The 19,848-nt window shown below is 45.9% G+C and overlaps 1 protein-coding gene across 2 annotated transcripts in view; it reads left to right on the forward strand.

Annotated features, from left to right (window-relative positions):
- The window catches only part of NID2 (nidogen 2), a 68,338-nt gene extending 48,494 nt beyond the window's left edge, over positions 1 to 19,844 (forward strand). For both annotated transcript variants that reach the window (XM_039256116.1, XM_039256117.1), the window contains exons 11-21: positions 621 to 764; positions 6,899 to 7,018; positions 7,801 to 8,040; positions 11,640 to 11,861; positions 12,466 to 12,635; positions 14,799 to 14,928; positions 15,390 to 15,561; positions 16,256 to 16,413; positions 17,629 to 17,752; positions 18,584 to 18,696; positions 19,328 to 19,844. In XM_039256116.1, coding sequence (XP_039112047.1) covers positions 621 to 764; positions 6,899 to 7,018; positions 7,801 to 8,040; positions 11,640 to 11,861; positions 12,466 to 12,635; positions 14,799 to 14,928; positions 15,390 to 15,561; positions 16,256 to 16,413; positions 17,629 to 17,752; positions 18,584 to 18,696; positions 19,328 to 19,338 — 1,604 coding nt within the window. In that variant the 3' untranslated portion in view covers positions 19,339 to 19,844. The remainder of the gene's footprint in view (positions 1 to 620; positions 765 to 6,898; positions 7,019 to 7,800; positions 8,041 to 11,639; positions 11,862 to 12,465; positions 12,636 to 14,798; positions 14,929 to 15,389; positions 15,562 to 16,255; positions 16,414 to 17,628; positions 17,753 to 18,583; positions 18,697 to 19,327) is intronic.
- The last annotated feature ends 4 nt before the right edge of the window (positions 19,845 to 19,848 follow it).

Raw genomic sequence — 19,848 nt, forward strand, 5'->3', positions numbered from 1 at the left:
TTGCTCAAATTTAAATGAAATGGATTTATAATTCAAAGATGCTCACCCCACTGGACAGATTATACAACTCTATCTGTAATAAATGTACTCTTTCAAGGGTTAAAAAAAGAAAAAAGAAAACTTTGAACCTAAAAGTGAATCCAAAAGAACTAGGATTCCAAATTCATCCCGTTGGTAGAGCCAGATGATGATAGAGAAAATGCACTTTTTTTTTAGAAAATACACTTTTTAACCCAATGGGATGAAAAAGTAGCAGTGATCATAGAAACTGTGTGTGTGTGTGTGTGTGTGTGTGTGTGTGTACACATGTACGCACAGTTCTTCTGGTGAGTTATAAACTTTATCAAGGAGTATTTTAATGACTGATCTTTATGTCTAGAGTTTTCACCACAAACTCAGGCCAGCACTTCTTAAACTTTAATATGCATACAAGCCATCGAGGAATCTTGTTAAAAGTCAGATTCTGGCTTACTGGCTCTGGGATAGAGCCTGAGAACCTATATGCCGTCTCAGCCCCTAGATGTCCTGATGCTATTGGTGTGTGGCTCACACTGCGAGGAGCAATCTTACCCACTCGCAGTCCTGAACTCTTGGGCATCCTTGCCTCCTTCTCTTCTCAGTGATCGCCCCCCCTTCCAACCCCTGTGAGGATGGCAGTCATTCCTGTGCTCCTGCTCACCAGGCCAGGTGCATTTACCACGGAGGCGACACGTTCAGCTGCACCTGCCTGCCTGGTTACACTGGCAACGGGCACCAGTGTACTGGTGAGTACCTGCGGTCGTCAGCCTCCGTGACTCTGGAAAGTTGCCTTGTATGCAACATCCCCACATACCCAGAACCTTTCTCAAAAGGACTTCTCCCTTCCTTGACTCACACAGCCTTGGAATTGTCCAAAGAGCAAGAAAAAAGCTGTCCTTTGAGTCAAAAAGCAGAGCGAAGGGTATTTTCCCTTGGACTAGATTGTCGAGCATATGGTGAGGATGTTTCTGGAGCACTAGGAAGCCACTGCCTGCTTGTAGCCAACCTTCTGTTCCCTAGAGCTGGCACAGGCTGGAGGAACTTCGGGAAAGCCTATTCACCTGTTGGGAAGTCTCCATCCTTCCATGTCTGGCTAACGGCTTAGTCTAGCACTTCCCAGTTGTACCTGACTTTGAGTTGCTATTCCACTGGTTAAAGTGGTATTTTAAGTAATCTCTAAACATACATGCAATTCTTTCTCATTTTTTCCCTCTGTCCTCTCTCTGGAGAGAAGGAGAGGGGGTGGGGAGAGAGAAAAAGAACTCTACTATTATAAGAGGACAGTAATGCAGATCTAAGTACCCAAAACTTTTCTCCCAGAAATCTAACCAAGTCTAAGGTGGTTAAGACTTGGTATGGTATTCTATAAAATCACTAAACTGGAATGCAGGACTAACTGTGAAAATTTAACTTGGTTAAATAATAATAATGTTTGAGGTTGTTACGGAACAAGGCATAATTCTCTGGGTAGCAATGTTCATGAAACGGGGATTAGTAGTACTTTAATATAGAGATTATTTAACAAATCTACATAATCCACAAAAGGTTTTCAAAATATATCCAGTGACATGATGGAATTGAAACTCCATTTCATGCCGTCTGTCAGTAATGCACACAGAGTTATAGTAAAATGAGACACTAGGAATGAGAGAATGGTGGGAAAAGGGTCTGTTTGGGAATTGTAAACCCAGAACACAGGCTTTCCCCTTCTCTTCAGATTGCTGCTTGCATTGGCTGGGCCACTGTTGATTTGCTAGAACAGCCGTGTAACTCCTGGAAGCTTCACAGCAGATTAAAGAGCATGCCGCCCCCCACCCCCACCCCTTATCAGATGTTTGCTTCTCATCTTGCTCCCGATTCCTCTTCCCTTCCCTCTCGGCGGAGAGGCGACTGGACGAGCACACTGATGCCCTATGTTCTAGACAGAACACAAGCGTCAGGGCAGTGCAGTCATCTCCTTCCTCTCCTTCCTCGCTGTGCTGGGCCATTTGGTGGTATTGTCTGAACTGGCTCTTTAATGTTCCCACTTGTGTTGTACAGAAGTTCTGCTGTATGCTTTTCATAAAAACACAGTTTATACTGAAATGGCCAAATCTGTGGCTCAGTCCAGCCCTGTTTTGTTTTGTTTTGTTTTTTCCAACTAAAAATACCCCCAGCTTTAGACAGAGCTCAACTCTTTCCCAGTTAGAATGAGGTAGATTGGGAATCCACAGCTGCTTCTCCCACTTGGCCATCCCACGAGCGCCATCTGTAATAGATACACTCTTGACACACAGAGGGTAGCCTCCGCAGGAATGGGGGTCAGGATGTGAGGTGCACCAACTCCTCATGGTTCCGTTCTTTGTGCGGGAATAGTGACTTTCCCACCTTTGTGGAACCTTACCAATCAGTCCTATTTACCACATTTAAGAGCTGAGACTGCCTAGAGAAGCGAAATCTTGTCAGTAGAATTTCATATTCAAACATCAGGCTGCTCAGGTCAGCAGAGGTTGTGCCTTTAAAGTATTTAACTTCTTAGGTCCTTGGGTTAAAGCTAACAAGTTGAAATTAATTACAGCCTAGGTGTGATGAGTGTTAATCAGAATGTTAATTAAGTTAGATACTTCTTGCCCTTTTCCCTTCCAGAATCATTCTCTCTTCCTTCTTTTAACTTGTATTTGTCCTGTAAGACTTTGATTATCTTTGGGATCATGTTAGGATTGGTTACTTTTCCATGTTGGGAACTTGCGAGTAATGCCATTCATTGTTATTACTGCCCTCTTGCTGATTTCTGCCATTTTAAATGGCCCCTATACAATCTCTGCTTCTCTATGCTTGGGATTTTCTTTGGAACCCACAAATCTAAGACCCATCAGTTGCTTCCTGAGTGTACTAGTTACCTATTGCTGCATAACAAATTACCCCAAGATATAGCAGCTTAAAGCAATATAAATTTATTATATATAGGTCAAGGGCCTGGGTATGGCTTAGCTTGGTCCTCTGCTTTAAAAGATTCTCACAAGGCTCCAAGAAGGGGTCTGGTAGACTTGAGGTCTCTTCTAAAGGCCTAACTGGAGAAACATCCTCACATGGTTATTGGTGAGATTCAATTCCTTGAGGACTGAGAGCCTCAGGTCCTTGTTAGGTAGCTGTTGGCTGAAGAACCAAGGACCTTCAGCTTCTTGATGTGTAGACCTCCAACAAGGTAGCTTACTTCACCAAAGCCAGTGGCAGAAAGTCTTTAAGCAAATTGGAAGTTATAATCACAAAAATGACATCACCTCAGTATTGCTTTAGTGTATTGATTAGATGCAAGTTACTCAAGGGAAGGGAATTATACAAGATTGTGAATGCTAGGAGGTAGGGATCTTTGGGGCTCCTTCGAGGCTATCTCCCAGGATCCATTACCATGTGGTTGCCTTCCAAACTTTTCAGACTATGGAGTAGATGAGAATGAATAGTCCTATTCCCAAAGACCTATGCCATGCCCAAAACAGGCTGGGCTAGTCATGAAGGTGATTTGCAGGATAAGTACGTGTGTGTGTGTGTGTGTGTGTGTGTGTGTACACATGCATGCACATATTTAAAGACATGCTACAATGTGCATGTGTCCCCATGGCCATAGAGAAAAATAGAGATAGAGGTGCTATTTTGTGGACAGTGTGCATTCTTGAAGCATACATGGTATTCTTTACTCCGTTAAGCAATAAAAGGGTGTGTGGGTTTTTCTCTAGCCACTTTGTTAAAAACCAAGTACCCTGGGGAGGCTGGACTTGGCTTTGGGTTCTCAGTCTAGTCTGAGTCACTAGCAGTAATTACTTTTATCCAAGTGGAGTTCAGTCTTTTCCAGCTTCCCTCAATCAACCCCTATTTCAATGGTTTCGGGGTTGAGTTCCACCTTGTATTGTTGGAAGCCGGTATTTCTCAGGCATGTTTGTCCTCATAGATCTTGGTGACTTTGACAGGCGCAGAAGCAGAGTATCTTGAGTTGGGACCTTTCCGGGGCGGAGCAATTGAGTTGAATGGGTGGGACATCGCTCAGAGCCATCACTGCTCAGCAGGGACATGAGGAGAGCCATGTAGGTTATTCTCTCCCTGGTTTTCTGTTCCAAGAACAGAGATGTTGGGTAAAGTATTGTAAAGTTGGTGCAGGCACAGGAGAATAAAACAAGGCTTGCAAGGAGGGAGTTTATTACGCTCATGGGCAGAGAGAGCATCACCATGTAACACACAGAGACCCAACCAGCAAGGTACTAGACCAAATAGGTGAGGAGCTAGAACTTGTTGGCTGAAGCCTTTATTGGGGTCCAGAAATTTCACTGGATGGCTCGAAAGCAAAGGGAGTGGGGTGGAATCAGTTAAGGGGAGCTAGAGTCTGGTAATCCAGTGGTTGGGTTTGTTTTGAAGGGATCTCGCGTGGTTTGGGTATGGGCTTAGAATCAGGGCAGCGAGAGCACTGAAACACCAAAGCATGAATTCAAAATGGAGGATTTAAATGAATGTTCCATACGGGTTTTGTACCAGCTTAACAGAATAGAATGGAGGGTTGTGCTGAGATTGAGCCATGTTTCATTTTCTGAATAGCGAAGGAGTTCTACTGTGCCTCGAACATTGTTGCCTTGACCTCAGTGTTCTGATAGGCCCTAAAGAACCCTGACAGGGATTGTTAGGCATAAATGGCAGCCTCCAGGCTGAGTGTAGCAATAGGGAGTTTCTCCCTTGCCTAGGGGCTGAAAGTGTTCCAGGCTTTCTGTCCTGACACTTGACATCCTGTCATATAGGGGCGAGCTCCCCTTCTTTAGACAGAATCCCCCAGTCCCCTCCACACCCCTCAGAGTTTTGCACTGCTGAGGAGGAGCCATAGCCCACTCTGAGCCCACGCCCTGGAGCGGCTGACTAGACTTCTTTTCTGCCCTGGTGTGAGGCCTTCCAAGGAGGCATCGGGGAGCTTTACCTCCTCCAGCTTCTAGGGGACAGAGGCTCCTCACTTGTGGTGCTTTCCATCCCTTTAAGGGCTTTCTCCCTGCTGGTCATTCATAACCATTATTGTCCCTCCCCATGACTCTACTAACTGTGGGAAGACAACTGGTCTTTCACTCTGATCACAGTTCCTAGGCCATGGGCTTTAAGAACATAAGGAACTTGGTAGTTCTGGGGAGTCCCCTCTCTCTTAGTTCAAAAATAATCTCAAGAAACTGATCCATGGGTTCTAGAAATAGGCCCTGTGTCTCAGGAATTCCTGCTTCCTGTCATTGCCTGGGGTTCCTGTTAGCATGAGAAGTCCTTTTAGCATATGTATTATGAATAGCTTTAATTTCCTGCATTTAATTTCCTGCTGGATGTTCAGTTTTACAACTTTGCTTTTACAGCCAGTTTTATAGTCTCTCGCAGGCCCAAAGAACTGGATAGTCACTGGCTTAGCCCAGCTAGGTATTGGAGTTGTCCCTTTGAAGAAACTGAGGGCCAAACTCAAGGATAATTAAGTATGACAATATAGAAGCGTCTTGATCAGATTGGAGATAGAGTTTTTGTTGTGATTGGTTTTGTTTGGTTTCTTTCTGGTTGACTGAGGACCTCACCAGAAAACCTTGTTTGTTTCTAACCTTGCAGATGAATTTGTAAGTCCCCTCCTGCCTTGGTAGGTGGAAAGAAGGTAACCAGGGAGGCCAGTTGCTTATCTGGGCAGAGCCCCTCTGGGTGGCATTAAACTTGGCTCTGTCAAGCATTCAGGGTTCTTTTGGATTTAAGGGAGCTAATGTATGTTGACTAAACTTCCCTAAGACTGAGGATAAGCAGAATGTGAATTTGCTAATTAAGATGTAAGAGAGTCTTCTCCCATGAACAGAACATCTGGCATGTGCGCTCATTGGTCCCTGGGAGGATGGCTCAGTGAGAGCGTGGTCGTAGCAAGGCTGGTAGTGATACTTCTAGAAGAGATTTCATCCCAGGCATGGGAGGCCAGCATGAAGTTCTAGAATGTTGTAAGTTAAAAAAAAATTTTTTTTAAGTTTATTTTGAGAGAGAGAGCAGGGGAGAAGAGAGACACAGAGAGAGAGAATCCCAAGCAAGCTCTGCACCAACAGCACAGAGCCCGATGTGGGGCTCGAAATCACGAACCACAAGATCATGACCTGAGCTGAAGTCCAGAGTTGGACGCTTCACCGACGGAGCCACCCAGGCGCCCCACCCTCCCTAGGATGTTGCAGTTTTGAGAAAGAGGAAAATCAATCCTTAGGGGGTACCATGTGGAGAGTGGGAGGGCCTGAACTGTGTGTACTGATGAACCTGACAAATTTAGATGTTGTTTTTAATGTGTTGTTTCAAAACCTCTGATAATATTTTTCTGACGCTTTTCTAAAGGTAGAAAGTAGAGAAAATTTCTGATTCCTTGGGCATTCTGTAGATAGTAGGACTCTGATTCCAGGAGACTGAATGTGCTTAGTTGAAAAAGCATCTGGAGCCTCACAGGGCTTCTCCGCATCTGTATATTCGTGTTACAGGGACATAGTGCCAGCAGGGCAAGAACGAAACCATTGTTACACGTATTTACTGCTGTGGTACTGAAGGAAGTGAGTGATTTACAGCCCAAAGGCTAGTTCAAAGGTAATAACTTCCTGGAATTCACTGTGGATGAAAGATACTCTAGAAATATACTGCAGGATATTTTTCTTTTCTGGAAGTGACCACACATTTGATTTCTACTCTGCACATTCTTAGTCTAATGGGTTAGCTCACGTGTCCCTCGACTTTGTACGTTTAGCCTGCCTTTCACTGTCAGCAGATTTCTGTCCATGCCCAGAGGTCTTCTAAGGTTGACCCTTTGACATGGACTCATGGGCACTGGGGCCATTTAGTAGCCCCAGTTGTGCGCAGTGAAGTCATGCTGTTCCTTCCTCTGCAGATGTTGATGAATGCTCGGAAAACAGATGTCATCCCTCGGCTACCTGCTACAATATCCCTGGCTCCTTCTCCTGCCGGTGCCTCCCTGGATATCATGGGGATGGATTTCAGTGCACACCTGGTAAGGTCTGGAGGGCCGGCTGAGACACTGAAAACTCCTGGGTCCTTCAGTGTGCTATTTTCCTACAGCCTCAGCCTAGTCTTATTGGGGACCAAGGCTTTTTTTCTAGGCTCTGGATTTTTTCCTGTTCCCTCCAGCTACCTAGTTTACTTAGAAGTCACTGATAATTAGTATTCTGGGAGGCCAGGAGTGTGACCCCACCCATTGTCCTACCTAGTGGCAGCTGTGTTCAACTCCCTTCATGGTCTGCTTTGCCTTGATAAGTGTCATTTAGATGAAGTACTGAGATAAAGCCTACTAAATAGGAGGCATATGCACTAGTGAGCTGGTAGTAAGCCCCAGGGTGACTCTTCTAGGAGGTCTTGGCCAGTACTGTGCGACCTAGTGATTGCCATTGACCTGGAGCATCTCAGACTTAGACTCTGGACTTCAGAGGATGAACAGAGTTTTATTTGTTTTTTCCCAAGTCTCTTGGGATGTTTGGATAGAAGCCATTTTACCCTGAGTGCTAAGGGAGGGGTGATTTTACAGTATAGTCAGCTCAGGACTTAATAGGGTGAACTGTGAGAATTAGGGAGAAATGAGGTAGATAGTGGCAGAACTAAAATATGAATCCAGTTGAGAATCTCAGTGCCTGGCTCTTTTCCCCATGTTATGCTGTCTTCCAAGTACAAGGAGGGGGAAAGAAACAATACCTCAGATGAGAGACTTTGAAGTTAGCGGGTGAAAGTAGATGGTTGCAATGTCTTTTATTCCTTCTTTGTACGTCTCCTCCACCCTAGTCCCAGAAGACCCCGCATCAGGACTGAAACCCTGTGAACGCCAGCAGCGCAGTGCCCATGCTCAGCATGCCTATCCTGGCTCCCAGCTGCACATCCCCCAGTGCGATGAGCAGGGCCACTTCCTGCCACTGCAGTGTCACGGGAGCACTGGCTTCTGCTGGTGCGTGGACCCTGATGGTCTTGAAGTCCCCGGCACCCGGACTCCCCCCGGCTCCATGCCGCCTCACTGCGGACCAGCAGGTGAGCCGGTCGGGAAAGCTTCTACCGGTGTAGGTGCGGGACTTGAGAAGCTGAATGGTGCAGATTGTGGGGTGTGTGGGGCAGACTGTGCAGACTCGGGGCCTTTTATAGCCTCCTTCCTCCTAGGACCACTCGAATGATCTGTGTGCAGCTGTGCACACGTTCATGTGACCGGGACATACAGACTGGCGTATGTCACTGTTACACATTGGACTCCAGCCTTAGGCTTGCCCGGTACAGGACGGGAAGCTGAGATGAACGGTGTAGGTCAGGCTGAGGCCCTAGACCTGTTATAGCAGCTTAGAGAGATCTTGGAGCTAGAGGTCTTGCCAGACCAGCCTTCTGTCCAAAGAAGACTGCCTGCGCATATTCCTTTATATCACTTCACTGTGCCTTCTGAATTGCAGGAAGCTGTATGAAGGCCATTTTAGTATTAACAGGAAAAATAAGCAGACACCTATGGGTGGAGCCAGCTAATTTGCTCTAAGCAGTGACCCCAGTCTCCAAGCAGGCCCAGCCTGTCAGCAGGGAGGCCCCCTTGCCCCAGCCACAGTCAGAAGAGATGCAGGGATCTGTTGTGTTAGCCTGTGCGGTCTGAGCCGCTGATGGTGAGTGTGTCTGTTAGCATCTGAGCGCTCCCCGTGCTCCGCAGGATGTGGGGCCTGGCAATCAAGTGCTCATGTGTCCTGCCCACTGTGGGTTGCCAAGGCAGATTGTATTCCTTGCGGAATTAAAGAGTGGGAAGCAATTTTTTAAAAACACAGAAAAACTACATTATGAAGAATGTAGGATTGATTGGATAGCATTTTAGCCAAAAATTAATTCCTATAGCCACGAGCCTGCTATTTGAGCTGGAGAATTACCACTAGTTTTGATCCTTTCAATACTGTTATGGCCAGGGCATTAGTAGTTCTTAGATTCGTACAGGTAAAAATTGGTAATGCTTGATCTAGATGCATACCTTTGTTTCCACAATGACATTTCTAGTTCCTCCCATCCCTATTTTTAGGAAAAGATTTTACAGGTCCAAGGGGGGCGGGGGGTGGGGGGGAGAAAAGAAAAATCCTGTTTCACTCCTTTAAAATCTTTAAAGTCTTGGTTCTAACTCCATCTGGGATTTAAAGAAATCAGATGGTTGGGACATGCCTTAGGGAATGGTTCAGAGTTCTATTTACTAAGACAAGCATGTGGTAAGGACCATGATTCAGAAGGGAGCCAAGAGAATGAGAAGTTTAATGACTAAAGGGAGAGACACATTGTCTTGTGCAGACTCTTTCCCCATGGCCCAGGCTTCTCTCTTGGCACTGGTTTGGCCTTGGCTGCCATTTCTGACTAGTCTCATCTGCATAATGGGGCTGGCTTGAAGGGAGAGAAAATACTCTGTGTCCAAGATTTCAAACTATTTAAAACCCTGCCAACCAAAAAAAAAAAAAAAAAAAAAAAGAAATCAATCTGTGGTTGGATTAAGGAGTAGCTTCAAATAGTAAGGAATGAGAGGGATGCACACATTATCAGTGATGTGAGGTGCCCATTTCCCAGAAGCTGAGCGTGCCGTGTGTCTGCATTCCAAACAGAGAGCCATGCCTCATTGGGTAGTCCCCTGAACCAAGAAAGTCCCCCCTGAGTTTGCAGTGTGGATCTGGAGCTATGTTGGGAATTTCTCCAGGGAATCCCCCCTTAAGGTGAATTGGTAGTGTTTGAAGAAGTGACATTTCCCTATCCAGGTTCTTTGAGACCTTTCTGGGTGAGGAAGTCTCCTTCTCCATCGGGTCTTAAAAAGAACTTTGCTTCCCAAGGGTCATAAGCTATCATGGCCACCTGAAGGGCATCCATTTCCCCCAAACCTGGTGAGTCTTAAAGTTGAGCTAGTTGGGTTTGCGTTTGGAGGATTTTACTAACCATCCTACCTCTTTTCTAGAGGAACTGTAGGTACTAGAACCAAATTGTAATGTTTCTAACTTTGTTCAAGGCCAGTAGAAGTTTTGACCAAAGGAGTGACGTGAAATGACTGTGTTTTAAGTATTTTTTATTTTTTTTTAAATGTTTATTATTGGGAGAGAGGGAGAAAGAAGAGAGAAACACGAGTGAGGGAGGGGCAGAGAGAGAGAGACACAGAATCTGAAGCAGACTTCAGGCTCTGAGCTGTCTGCACAGAGCCCAATGCAAGGCTCGAGCTCACAAGCCGCGAGATCATGACCTGAGCTGAAGTCAGCGCGCAACTGACTGAGCCATCCCGGCGCCCCAGAAATGACTGTTTTAAAGGGACTCTTCCTGGCTGCTGGTTGTTTATACTGAGGGGCAGGAAAGAGGGTGGAAGCCAGGGAACAAGTAAGAAAGTTTTTGTAATTTCCTAGCGGGAGACCGTGGGGCTCAGACCAGGGTGATAGGGGTGGATGTAGTGAGAAGTGAGGATTTTCTGAATGCATTTTGAAGGTACCACTGACATTTTCTGACCTACCAGATGTGGAGTGCAAGAGAGAGAAAGGAGCCAAGGATGACCGGGCCTCCACAATGGAAAATGGAGGTGCTGTTTACTGATATGAAAAAGTCTAGGGCAGAGCGGCTTTGATGGTGGAAACGGGGGACCCATTTTTGTTCTGAGATTAATGTTGGTGGTATCAAGTAGGTACTTGGCTGTATGATCCACAGGCTTTGAGTTCTAGGAAATAAAAAAGCAGCTTCTGAGTCCCTTTAGAAGCTCCTATGATAGATGGGGTGTACAGGTTTTTTCAAAAGCCTGCAGCAGACTCCCTGCAGACAGAGAACTGCATGTTTGGGACAGAGTGACAGCCCAGCGGAAGGAAGCTGGGAGAAAACTGCAGCGAGAGAAACTACTCTGCAAGAGCTCCCCGGAGCCCAAGCCCGGTGGTGAGCCGGTGGTGAGCCGGGAGGGCGAGCAGAGAGGGGAGGGTGCTGGAGAGGGGAGGCGCAGAGCTATGGGCAGGAAGCTGGAGCCTAGGAGAAAGCTTCAGCTTTGAGCCAAAGGGCTTCCAGAAACTGGAGCGTCTCACGCTCAGTATGGAGTTGTTGGCCACCACATCCGCTTTGCTCACACATACTCATTACAGTGAGTCTTACTCCATAGAGTTTTCCAATGAGCAGACGCTGAGGGCCACGTAAGTAGGGCACTCGGGAATAGTGTCTAAGACACATGGCCAGTCTCAAGATTGCCCTCTGAGGTGCAGGCCTGGCACTTGAACCAAGTGGGAAAGAAGAAATATTGCCTCTAAGTATCATATAGGCCACTGAGTCCCCGAGGAGGGTCCCCACGAAGTGCTCTGTTAGCAGAGGCCCTGGGCCCCGGCGGAAGTGTCCCCGTGGGCCTGGCCGGAGTGTGCCCTGCACCCCTCATCTTACCTCCTCTTGCTCTCTGCTGACATGGCTGGCCTTGACAAATCCTCCTGGCCCAGATTTTCTCCTTTTTCCGGATGCCTGTGGAGAGCTGCTTAGAGCACTTTATTGGTCCAGTGTCGGGAGGCTTGGCTGAGGCCTTGTTAGCAGACACTAGGAGGGGGGAGGCCAGGTGTGGGGAGCTTCAGCTACATGCTGCATTCTGTCCTTGGCTCACCATCAAAGGCTTTTTGTCCCCATCTGCTCAGAGCCCACCCGGAGGCCCCCGACTGTCTGTGAGCGCTGGAGGGAAAACCTGCTGGAGCACTACGGTGGCACGCCCCGGGACGACCAGTATGTGCCTCAGTGCGATGACTTGGGCCACTTCAACCCCCTGCAGTGCCACGGGAAGAGTGACTTCTGCTGGTGCGTGGACAAAGATGGCAGAGAAGTGCAGGGCACCCGCTCCCAGCCCGGCATCACCCCTGCATGTAAGCACCTGGGGTCAGCCCTCATCCCGCTCATCTGCTGAGGGCTTTCCATACAGAAACTGTAGGTGAAGCTGGGGAAAGGGGGGGGTCCACAGGTCCAGTGAAGTCGTTAAGATGCTGTGTTGATTTATAATCTGGTCTCTAATCCAAGATCCCAATTTGGATTTAATGTTTGGTTTTGTCATTAGCAGTTTCTGTAATAAGAACATCTGGAACTTAGTTCAACAAGCAGTTCCTCCTCCCCAGTCCAGGGTGAGAGGGGACACATGTCACCCTGGGGGCCCAAAGAAAAGCGGACACAATACTGGCTGTTTTTTCCCCCTTAAAAAGAAAAAAAAGTTTTTTGCTTTGTTCTGAGGGAAATGTTTTGTTGTCTTCCTCCCTAGTAATTGGCAGTGTTTTACATAATCCTGGGGGGGGGAGGGAACCCTAGAAGTTAGAATTTCTTTTAAGGAACATCTGGAACACATCTGTCTAGGCTAAAAACCTTCTGATGTCTTCGGAGGTTCTGGTATGTGGAAAGGAACTTCTTGCCTTCTCCCCACCCACCTTTTGTTTCCTCTCCTCTCCGTTCTTCATACCCTCCCACTCCTTCCCACGGCAGGTCTGCCCACGGTTGCACCACCCACGGTCCAGCCCCTGCCCCGGCCTGATGTGACCCCTCCGCCTGTGGGCACTTTCCTGCTCTACGCCCAGGGCCAGCAGATCGGTCACTTGCCCCTCAATGGTACCAGGCTCCAGAAGGACATGGCCAAGACCCTGCTGTCACTGCATGTACGTGGATTTCTCCTGTGGGGATGGGACTGTACAGGGCTTTCAGATCTGGACCAGGGCCTCCGGTAGAGGGAGGTCCTGGAGGGCTTCTGGGCTGCAGTCCCACTCCTTGAGTCTGACACTGCTGTCCAAAAAGTGGGGCACTGTTTGCCAGGAGTCCCCTCTGACTGACCAAGGCTTTCTCCAGTGGTTCAAGGGGTTTCAGATGGGTGGAAAGGGAAGTTCAGCGTTGTCAAGATATCAAGGTGGTATGGTGAACCAAGGGGAAACGGACAGAACCTTAACCCAAGTCCCCAGGGTTCCCTCCATGCCAGACATCTCCACAGAGGGTCCAGGAGGACTGGCTAAAGGGTGTGGTTTCTCTAGTCAGTTGAGGATCCCAGGCAGAAAGAAGTTAAGGACCACCTCATTGCTGCAGCCCCCTCTCCTCCCGTTTTGGTTCTCTTGACCAGTCTCCTATCTTCTCTAACGCCTTCAGAGATGAAGATCTGGGTGGAGTGGGACGCTGGGAAAGGAGTGGACAAGCTTTCCACAGGAGATGCTTGTTACTTCCCGAGCCAGGAGGCTCACTCCATTTTGGAGGACAGATTACTTCTCTAAAATGGAGAAAAGAGAAGGGAGTTCACCAGAAAGGCACTGATGGTTATTAAGGAAAGCCATCCGATTCCATTTCTAAACTTCATGCAGCAGGTACTTGCTCATCTAGTAAAACAGTATAACGTCCGTGTTTCCCTTTACTTCTGTTATCAAACTAACTCCTTATTGGATTCCGAAAAAATTTAGAAGCAGCTAATATTCTGAGCAAGATGTTTGTTTTTTAAGATTTAGGTTTTGGAGTTTTGTGTGTGTGTTGGCAAACACTAGCATGTAAACGCTGATGGCTTTACTGCATTTCTGAGCTTGCCTCTCAGATGGGCAAGGTGGTGGTGGTGGCAGAACTGAGAGAATGGAACATGGTTGATAAGCACATCTTGGGGAAATTTAAACTGAGACTCATTCTTCCAAGAAACCCTAAGGTCAATACATGGGTTAATGGATCCCAGGAGTCCCGAGGTCAGTGGAAGCACATGGATGTCACTCCTCCCTGAGACAGATGACTCACTTTTCAAGTAAAACTCTATTTGACCTTCGGATCCTTCCAGATAAACTGTCCCATTTTCTCACAGGAGCCAAATCCTGCTTTGTACGGTATTTTTTATATTGACTCCTCCCCGAGAGGCACGCCACACCAGCGCCAGGAGGCTTTGTTAGGCAAGCAGGGAGCTGGTGTGACCTCAGGGACAGCCCACCCAGATGGCCCCTAGATGTTGGCTCTGCACACCTGTCGGTCTTCTCAGACCAGGAGTCTGGGCTGGGAACCGAATGAAGCAAGTACTGTGCAGGGTTTTGCAAAGAAATACCACAGACTCTGCATTTAAAAAAGACTGTGTTATTTATTTAGCAACAGGGAAGGGAAGACCTCCCCAACCAGAGGTTTGGTGACCAGCAGTCTCCAGTTCCTTATGCCATCCAACTGGAGACTTTCTTCTTCATATGAGTATAACCAGAACATTTGCTTTGTATAAGCAGCAGAGATGGGGTAAGGGATTAAACCTCAGGGGAAAGATCTCATATTTACAGGAAAAGGGAGAGTAGTGGATTTTGTTGTTCTATAGTGCTTAATTTTCAAAAGTGCCAATACCATTTGGAAGGAGTAACAGCTTTTGTAAAATACTAAGTAAAATATTAAGGACTGACTTTGCTGAGACTAGTGTTTGTTCTCTTATCACTAAAGGGGCTGATTTTTTTTCACGAAATCATCTTACTAGTGCTGACAGTAATAGTGCTTATTGAGCACTTGCTGAATACTAATGACTGATGAGGACACTTCACAAGAACTTATGGTATCAAGTTTTATAGCAGCACTATAAAGTAGGGACTATTATCTTCCTTTTGCAAATGAAACTCAGGCCTAGGTTAAGTACCAAAGTCACACAGCCAGTGGCCAAGCCTGGCTGGGACCCCAGAAGTCTGCCTCTAAGCAACTTGTGTAATCGTGCTGCATAACGCCCCCGGAGCTACAGTGAGTGGTTTGCTGCAGCCACGCGAGCAGCAGCTGAGCACGAGCTCTGGGGAAATGTAAGGAGTCCTAACTCTTCCAATGTCACGTTTTGGTCCACAAAGGGTTCCATAGTCGTGGGAATTGACTACGACTGCCGCGAGAGGATGGTGTACTGGACAGATGTTGCTGGACGGGCAATCAGCCGTGCCAGTTTGGTGCCAGGAGCAGAGCCCGAGACGATCATCAACTCAGGTCAGCAGCTTCATCCAGAAGATGCTCTGTATTTCATGGACTCTACTAAGTTCAACAGGGGAAGCGCCCTTCAGGGCACTTCATCGAGTGCTTCAACACTAGCCCCTCTGTAAACACACATTCATACATATGAAATGAGAAGGTAATTCTTACTGTGAGCCTGTTGAGAAACAGGAACTCCCAACAGCAAAGGCTCACAGTGAGACCTCAGGGTGTGGCTACAGCTGCTGCTGCCTGCCCTGTCAGGCCCAGTGCCATCAGGCTGGTGGGTCTGTCAGTCTAGAAGGAAAACTAATGGCAGCAGGACAAGTAACAAAGGGTCTGTTCCTCAGTTAACCTGATTGTTGCAAGTGAGAACCTCTTGGTATTTTTTTTTTAACTGGTCAAACATAGTAGATCTGTCTGCTTCAGGTTCCCTTTTCATACCTGCAAATGTTCCAGTCCTGCTACTCTGTTTCCAGGACTGATAAGCCCTGAAGGACTTGCCATTGACCACTTCCGTAGAACGATGTACTGGACAGACAGCGGCCTGGACAAGATCGAGAGGGCCAGGCTGGACGGCTCTGAGCGGAAAGCCCTCTTCCACACGGACCTGGTGAATCCTCGAGCCATTGCTGTGGATCCAATCCGAGGGTCAGCTGGGCTTTCCTATTCTCCTGTCTGTAGATCCTAATTTGGAGCCTTTGGATTTTAAATGCAGTGTGGGGAGGGTCAGAACAGGAGTGCGAAAGCTCCAAAGCATGGACTTCCAACAGTATTTCTATAGGACCTAGTAGGCATCAGACACTGTTTTAGGCAAAGAGGACAAGGTCTGCGCTTTCATGGAGCTCACATTCTGGGAGGAAGTAAGGTAGTGAACTAATGAATAAGCTAGAAAGTTAAGACAGGGGTGCCTGGGTGGCTCAGTTGGTTGAGTGTCCACCTTCAGCTCAGGTCACGATCTCCCAGTTCATGGGTTCGAGCCCCGTGTCGAGTTCTGTGCTGACAGCTAGTTCAGAGCCTGGAGCCTGTTTCCGATTCTGTGTCTCCCTCTCAAAAATATATAAAACATTAAAAAAAGAAAATTATTAAGATGGCGTGATATACAGACGATTCAGAGTATGTGAGAAGCGCTGGGGGCCACCACAGATCACATGATCAGGGAAGGCTGTCTAACACTTAAACTGGATGGGGTGAGTTTCTTTCAGCAACAGACTCGGGAAATCTTAGTGCTGAAGCCAAAGGTTTAAGTTCATTAAATGGTGAGAGTAACCAAAACCCAGACACAGGCATTTTATTTCTCTGGCCTCATTTTCACTGTAGCAAAAAATCTTAATTTATCCCACAGCAACTTGTACTGGACAGACTGGAATCGAGAAGCCCCTAAAATTGAAACGTCTTCTTTAGAAGGAGAAAACAGAAGAATTCTGGTGAATAAAGACATTGGACTACCGAACGGTTTAACCTTTGACCCCTTCTCCAAACTGCTCTGCTGGGCAGACGCAGGTATTACTGAGGGCTTCAGTACCATGGGTGCCAGCACTCTTACCGCAGATTTTACAGCAAAACCAATGAATCCCTGTATGTAGAGCTTTTGGCTTAAATTTTCAACAGTACAGCACAGAATCTACTCCTTTGGCTGGTGTATAAACTGTTACAGAATACTTTTAACCGATACTTCTGATCCTTCCTGGGGTGGGAGGGGGTGTCTGTGAATTAGGTGATAATCTGAGGGCTGGTACTATGTCCAACTCATTTTTGTGCTGCTAGCCCCTCCCACACAAGCACTTGGTACACTTTTTAAAGTATAAATTTTACCCGCTGTTGGAACTGGCAAACTTAGATAAGTGAACAAGAGGTGTTTTTTTGTTTTGTTTTGGCCAGTCTTAGAACATTTAAAAATATCTGTTGCTTTAGCAGTTTGCTGTTATGCAGAGGACAGTGCTTGGAAAGTGATGTGGCAGGCCGCCCTGGGTAGTACGTTCAGGTGACGAATGCCCAAGTTCTTTCTCTTGTGTGATTTCCTTATTCGAAAAATGGAAAAGATGTTATATATCCTCTTACATACTAAAAAGAATATGAAAATGTCCACTCTAAATCAAAGGGACTGTAATGCAGATGGATCAGTATTATAACCTGGTTGGTCCAAAACGAGTTATTTTTTTAGACAGTTATAGTTTCAAAAACTATTTGAAATTTAAATCCAGGTTCCATAAGACACATGAAAACTTGGAAACTCCTGACCTGTTTAGGTACTGTAAGATTTTCAAGAGCCATATCACCATTTTAGTTACTTTTAATTCCTATCAAGAAGATAACCAGTCTTTTAACTAAAATCCTTAAATGCTTTTCAAAGGCATTATACATTGCTCACGAAGGGCAAGTGTTTGTCTGATGTTTACAACAATTTAGGAGATGACACTTGAATTTAATTAGTACAAAGTTTACCCCTAATGTTCTAGTTAGGAGGGAAAAAAATGCAGTCCTCTCTTTGAAGGGATCAAAGTCTAAATTCTAAAAACTAGAATGGTATTATAAACTGAAGAATAGTAACAGAACAGGAAAATTTTAGTTTCTAATTTGCATCACTGCATTGGGAATGAAATCTCCTATTTCCTTGTCTACCTTTGTTTCCTTTCGGAAGGCCTCTACCTGCCACAATTATTTTTGGCAAATGACTTTTCTCATGGTATGAAATGATCCCATTTTCTGTTTTAAAAGGAACCAAAAAACTGGAGTGTACACTACCTGATGGGACCGGACGGCGTGTCATCCAGAACAACCTCAACTACCCCTTTAGTATCGTTAGCTATGCAGATCACTTCTACCACACAGACTGGAGGAGGTGAGCCTGATGCACACTGAACACGGCTGAGGGGGTTGGAATTCTGGAAGATGCACCACCTATTTTACCTAATGTCACTGAGCATCTTTGGTAAACTAAGCCCTCTACTCAAGTTTTCATTATCTCTTACTAGTAGATAACATCATTCGAGTGCTAATGCTTTTAAAATCCTACTTAATGCTGTTGCTCAAATGTAGCTTAAAAGTGGCAGAGCTTACACTAAACTATCCAAAAAGGAGGTACTTTAATCTAAAAGACTACCCTTAAGTGGTACCATGTGATTTAAAAAAAAATTTTTTTTTTAAATTACCTGATGGATATATTGTCCACCCAGGAGGAGGAAAAGAGCTCTCTGAGGAGGAACTGGGGAACATTAAAAATATAGAGAGATACCTAAGCTCTTCTACCCCATACCTTGCAATCTTGATTTAATTGGTCTGGCATGAGGCCTAGGCATCAGTATTCTACTAGATTTTCAAGTAATACATTGAGCAAGGGTTGAGAACCATGGAGTTAGACCAGTGGTTCTGAAAAGTTTAGTGTCGCATTAGAATCATTCCAAGGGATTGTTAAAACCTATATTCCTGATAACTCAGTAGGTTGGAATTGGTGCCGAAGAATTTGTATTTCTAGTAAGTTCCCAGATGATGCTGGTCTGGGGACCACTTTGAGAACCACTCATCTAGAAAATCTTCAAATCTAAATGAGTCAAAACTCATTTGGTTACATTAAAAAAAAAAAATTCTAGAAGGTTAGCAGAGATACTCTATTGAAACGGAGTTTCTATCCAACCTTAAATCCCGTGATTTTCCTCTTCCTTCCTGTTACCAGGGACGGTGTTATATCCGTAAACAGAGACAGCGGCCAGTTTACTGACGAGTATCTCCCAGAGCAGCGGTCTCATCTCTACGGGATAACTGCAGTCTACCCCTACTGCCCAACAGGTAAACAAAATGCTCCGGGCTGCTCCTTCGGCTCAGCAGGGTAGAGGAGAAGATCCCTCCTAACTGATCACCCTTGGCCCAGATACCTGCTGCCGCCACTAACCTCACCACCAGCAAGGGAGGGCCACTTTGAATAGAAAAGTTAATGGCCTGTGTAGTAACATGGATGGAACTTGAGGGTGTTATGCTGAGCGAAATAACTCAGGCAGAGAAGGACAAATACCATATGTTTGCACGTGTAGGAGGATCAGGAAGAACTTAACGGAGGCCCATGGGGGAGAAGGGGGGAAACACTGGGGGAGAGGGAGAGAGGCAAACCATGAGAGACTCTTGAATGCTGAGAACAAACTGAGGACTGATGGATGTGGGGGGGAGGAGGCATGGGCATGGAGGAGGGCACTTGTGGGGATGAGCACTGGGTGTTGTTGGAAACCAACTGGACAATAAACTTTGTTAAAAAAAAAAAAAAAGTTAATGGCCACTACACAGGGGGGACCAATCTTGATTACCCTAAGTCTACCTAGCTTACCTATACACAAAAGTCAGCCTAGAAGGATATTTCATCTTTAAAATGCTGTTGCAACTGGGTTATAAAATATTCACCCACTGTCCCTTCCACCTCCCCTCACAGGAAGAAAGTAAATACGACATCACAAAGGATTTGGAGATTACAATCAGAATCTGGACCCTAAAGAACATTTGAACATTTACTACATACAAAGGCAAAGAAAGTGAGAAAGGAATTGGACCTACAAGGTGAACATTTTCAGTACAAAAAGACTAAATAGATCTTGTGAAAAGTTTATACCTCAATCGTTACTACTGTATTTTGAAAAACAAGTTACTACAAGTTTTAAAAAAGGAACAGAATTTTAATTGTTGCTTATTAAAGCAATTCTACCATATTTAAAGGGTCAAACTCACCAGAACATGTTAAGACCCTAAATCTAATCTTTCTAAGGATTCTTTCTGGCCAAGAAATTAAAGCATTGGTTGTCAGTATAGAGACACTCCTAAAGATAGTAAGCCTTGACCTAAAGGCGGCTATGCAGAACTGGTGGGGAAATTTCCCAGCAAAAGTTCTAAGATTTTTTTTTTTTTTTTTTTACCTCTGTATTTCTATTTATATTAAAAGGTGCTAGAATGTTTCAA

Source organism: Hyaena hyaena, unplaced genomic scaffold (genome assembly GCF_003009895.1).
Source record: "Hyaena hyaena isolate Hyena2069 unplaced genomic scaffold, ASM300989v1 scaffold_559, whole genome shotgun sequence".
NCBI lineage: Eukaryota > Metazoa > Chordata > Mammalia > Carnivora > Hyaenidae > Hyaena > Hyaena hyaena.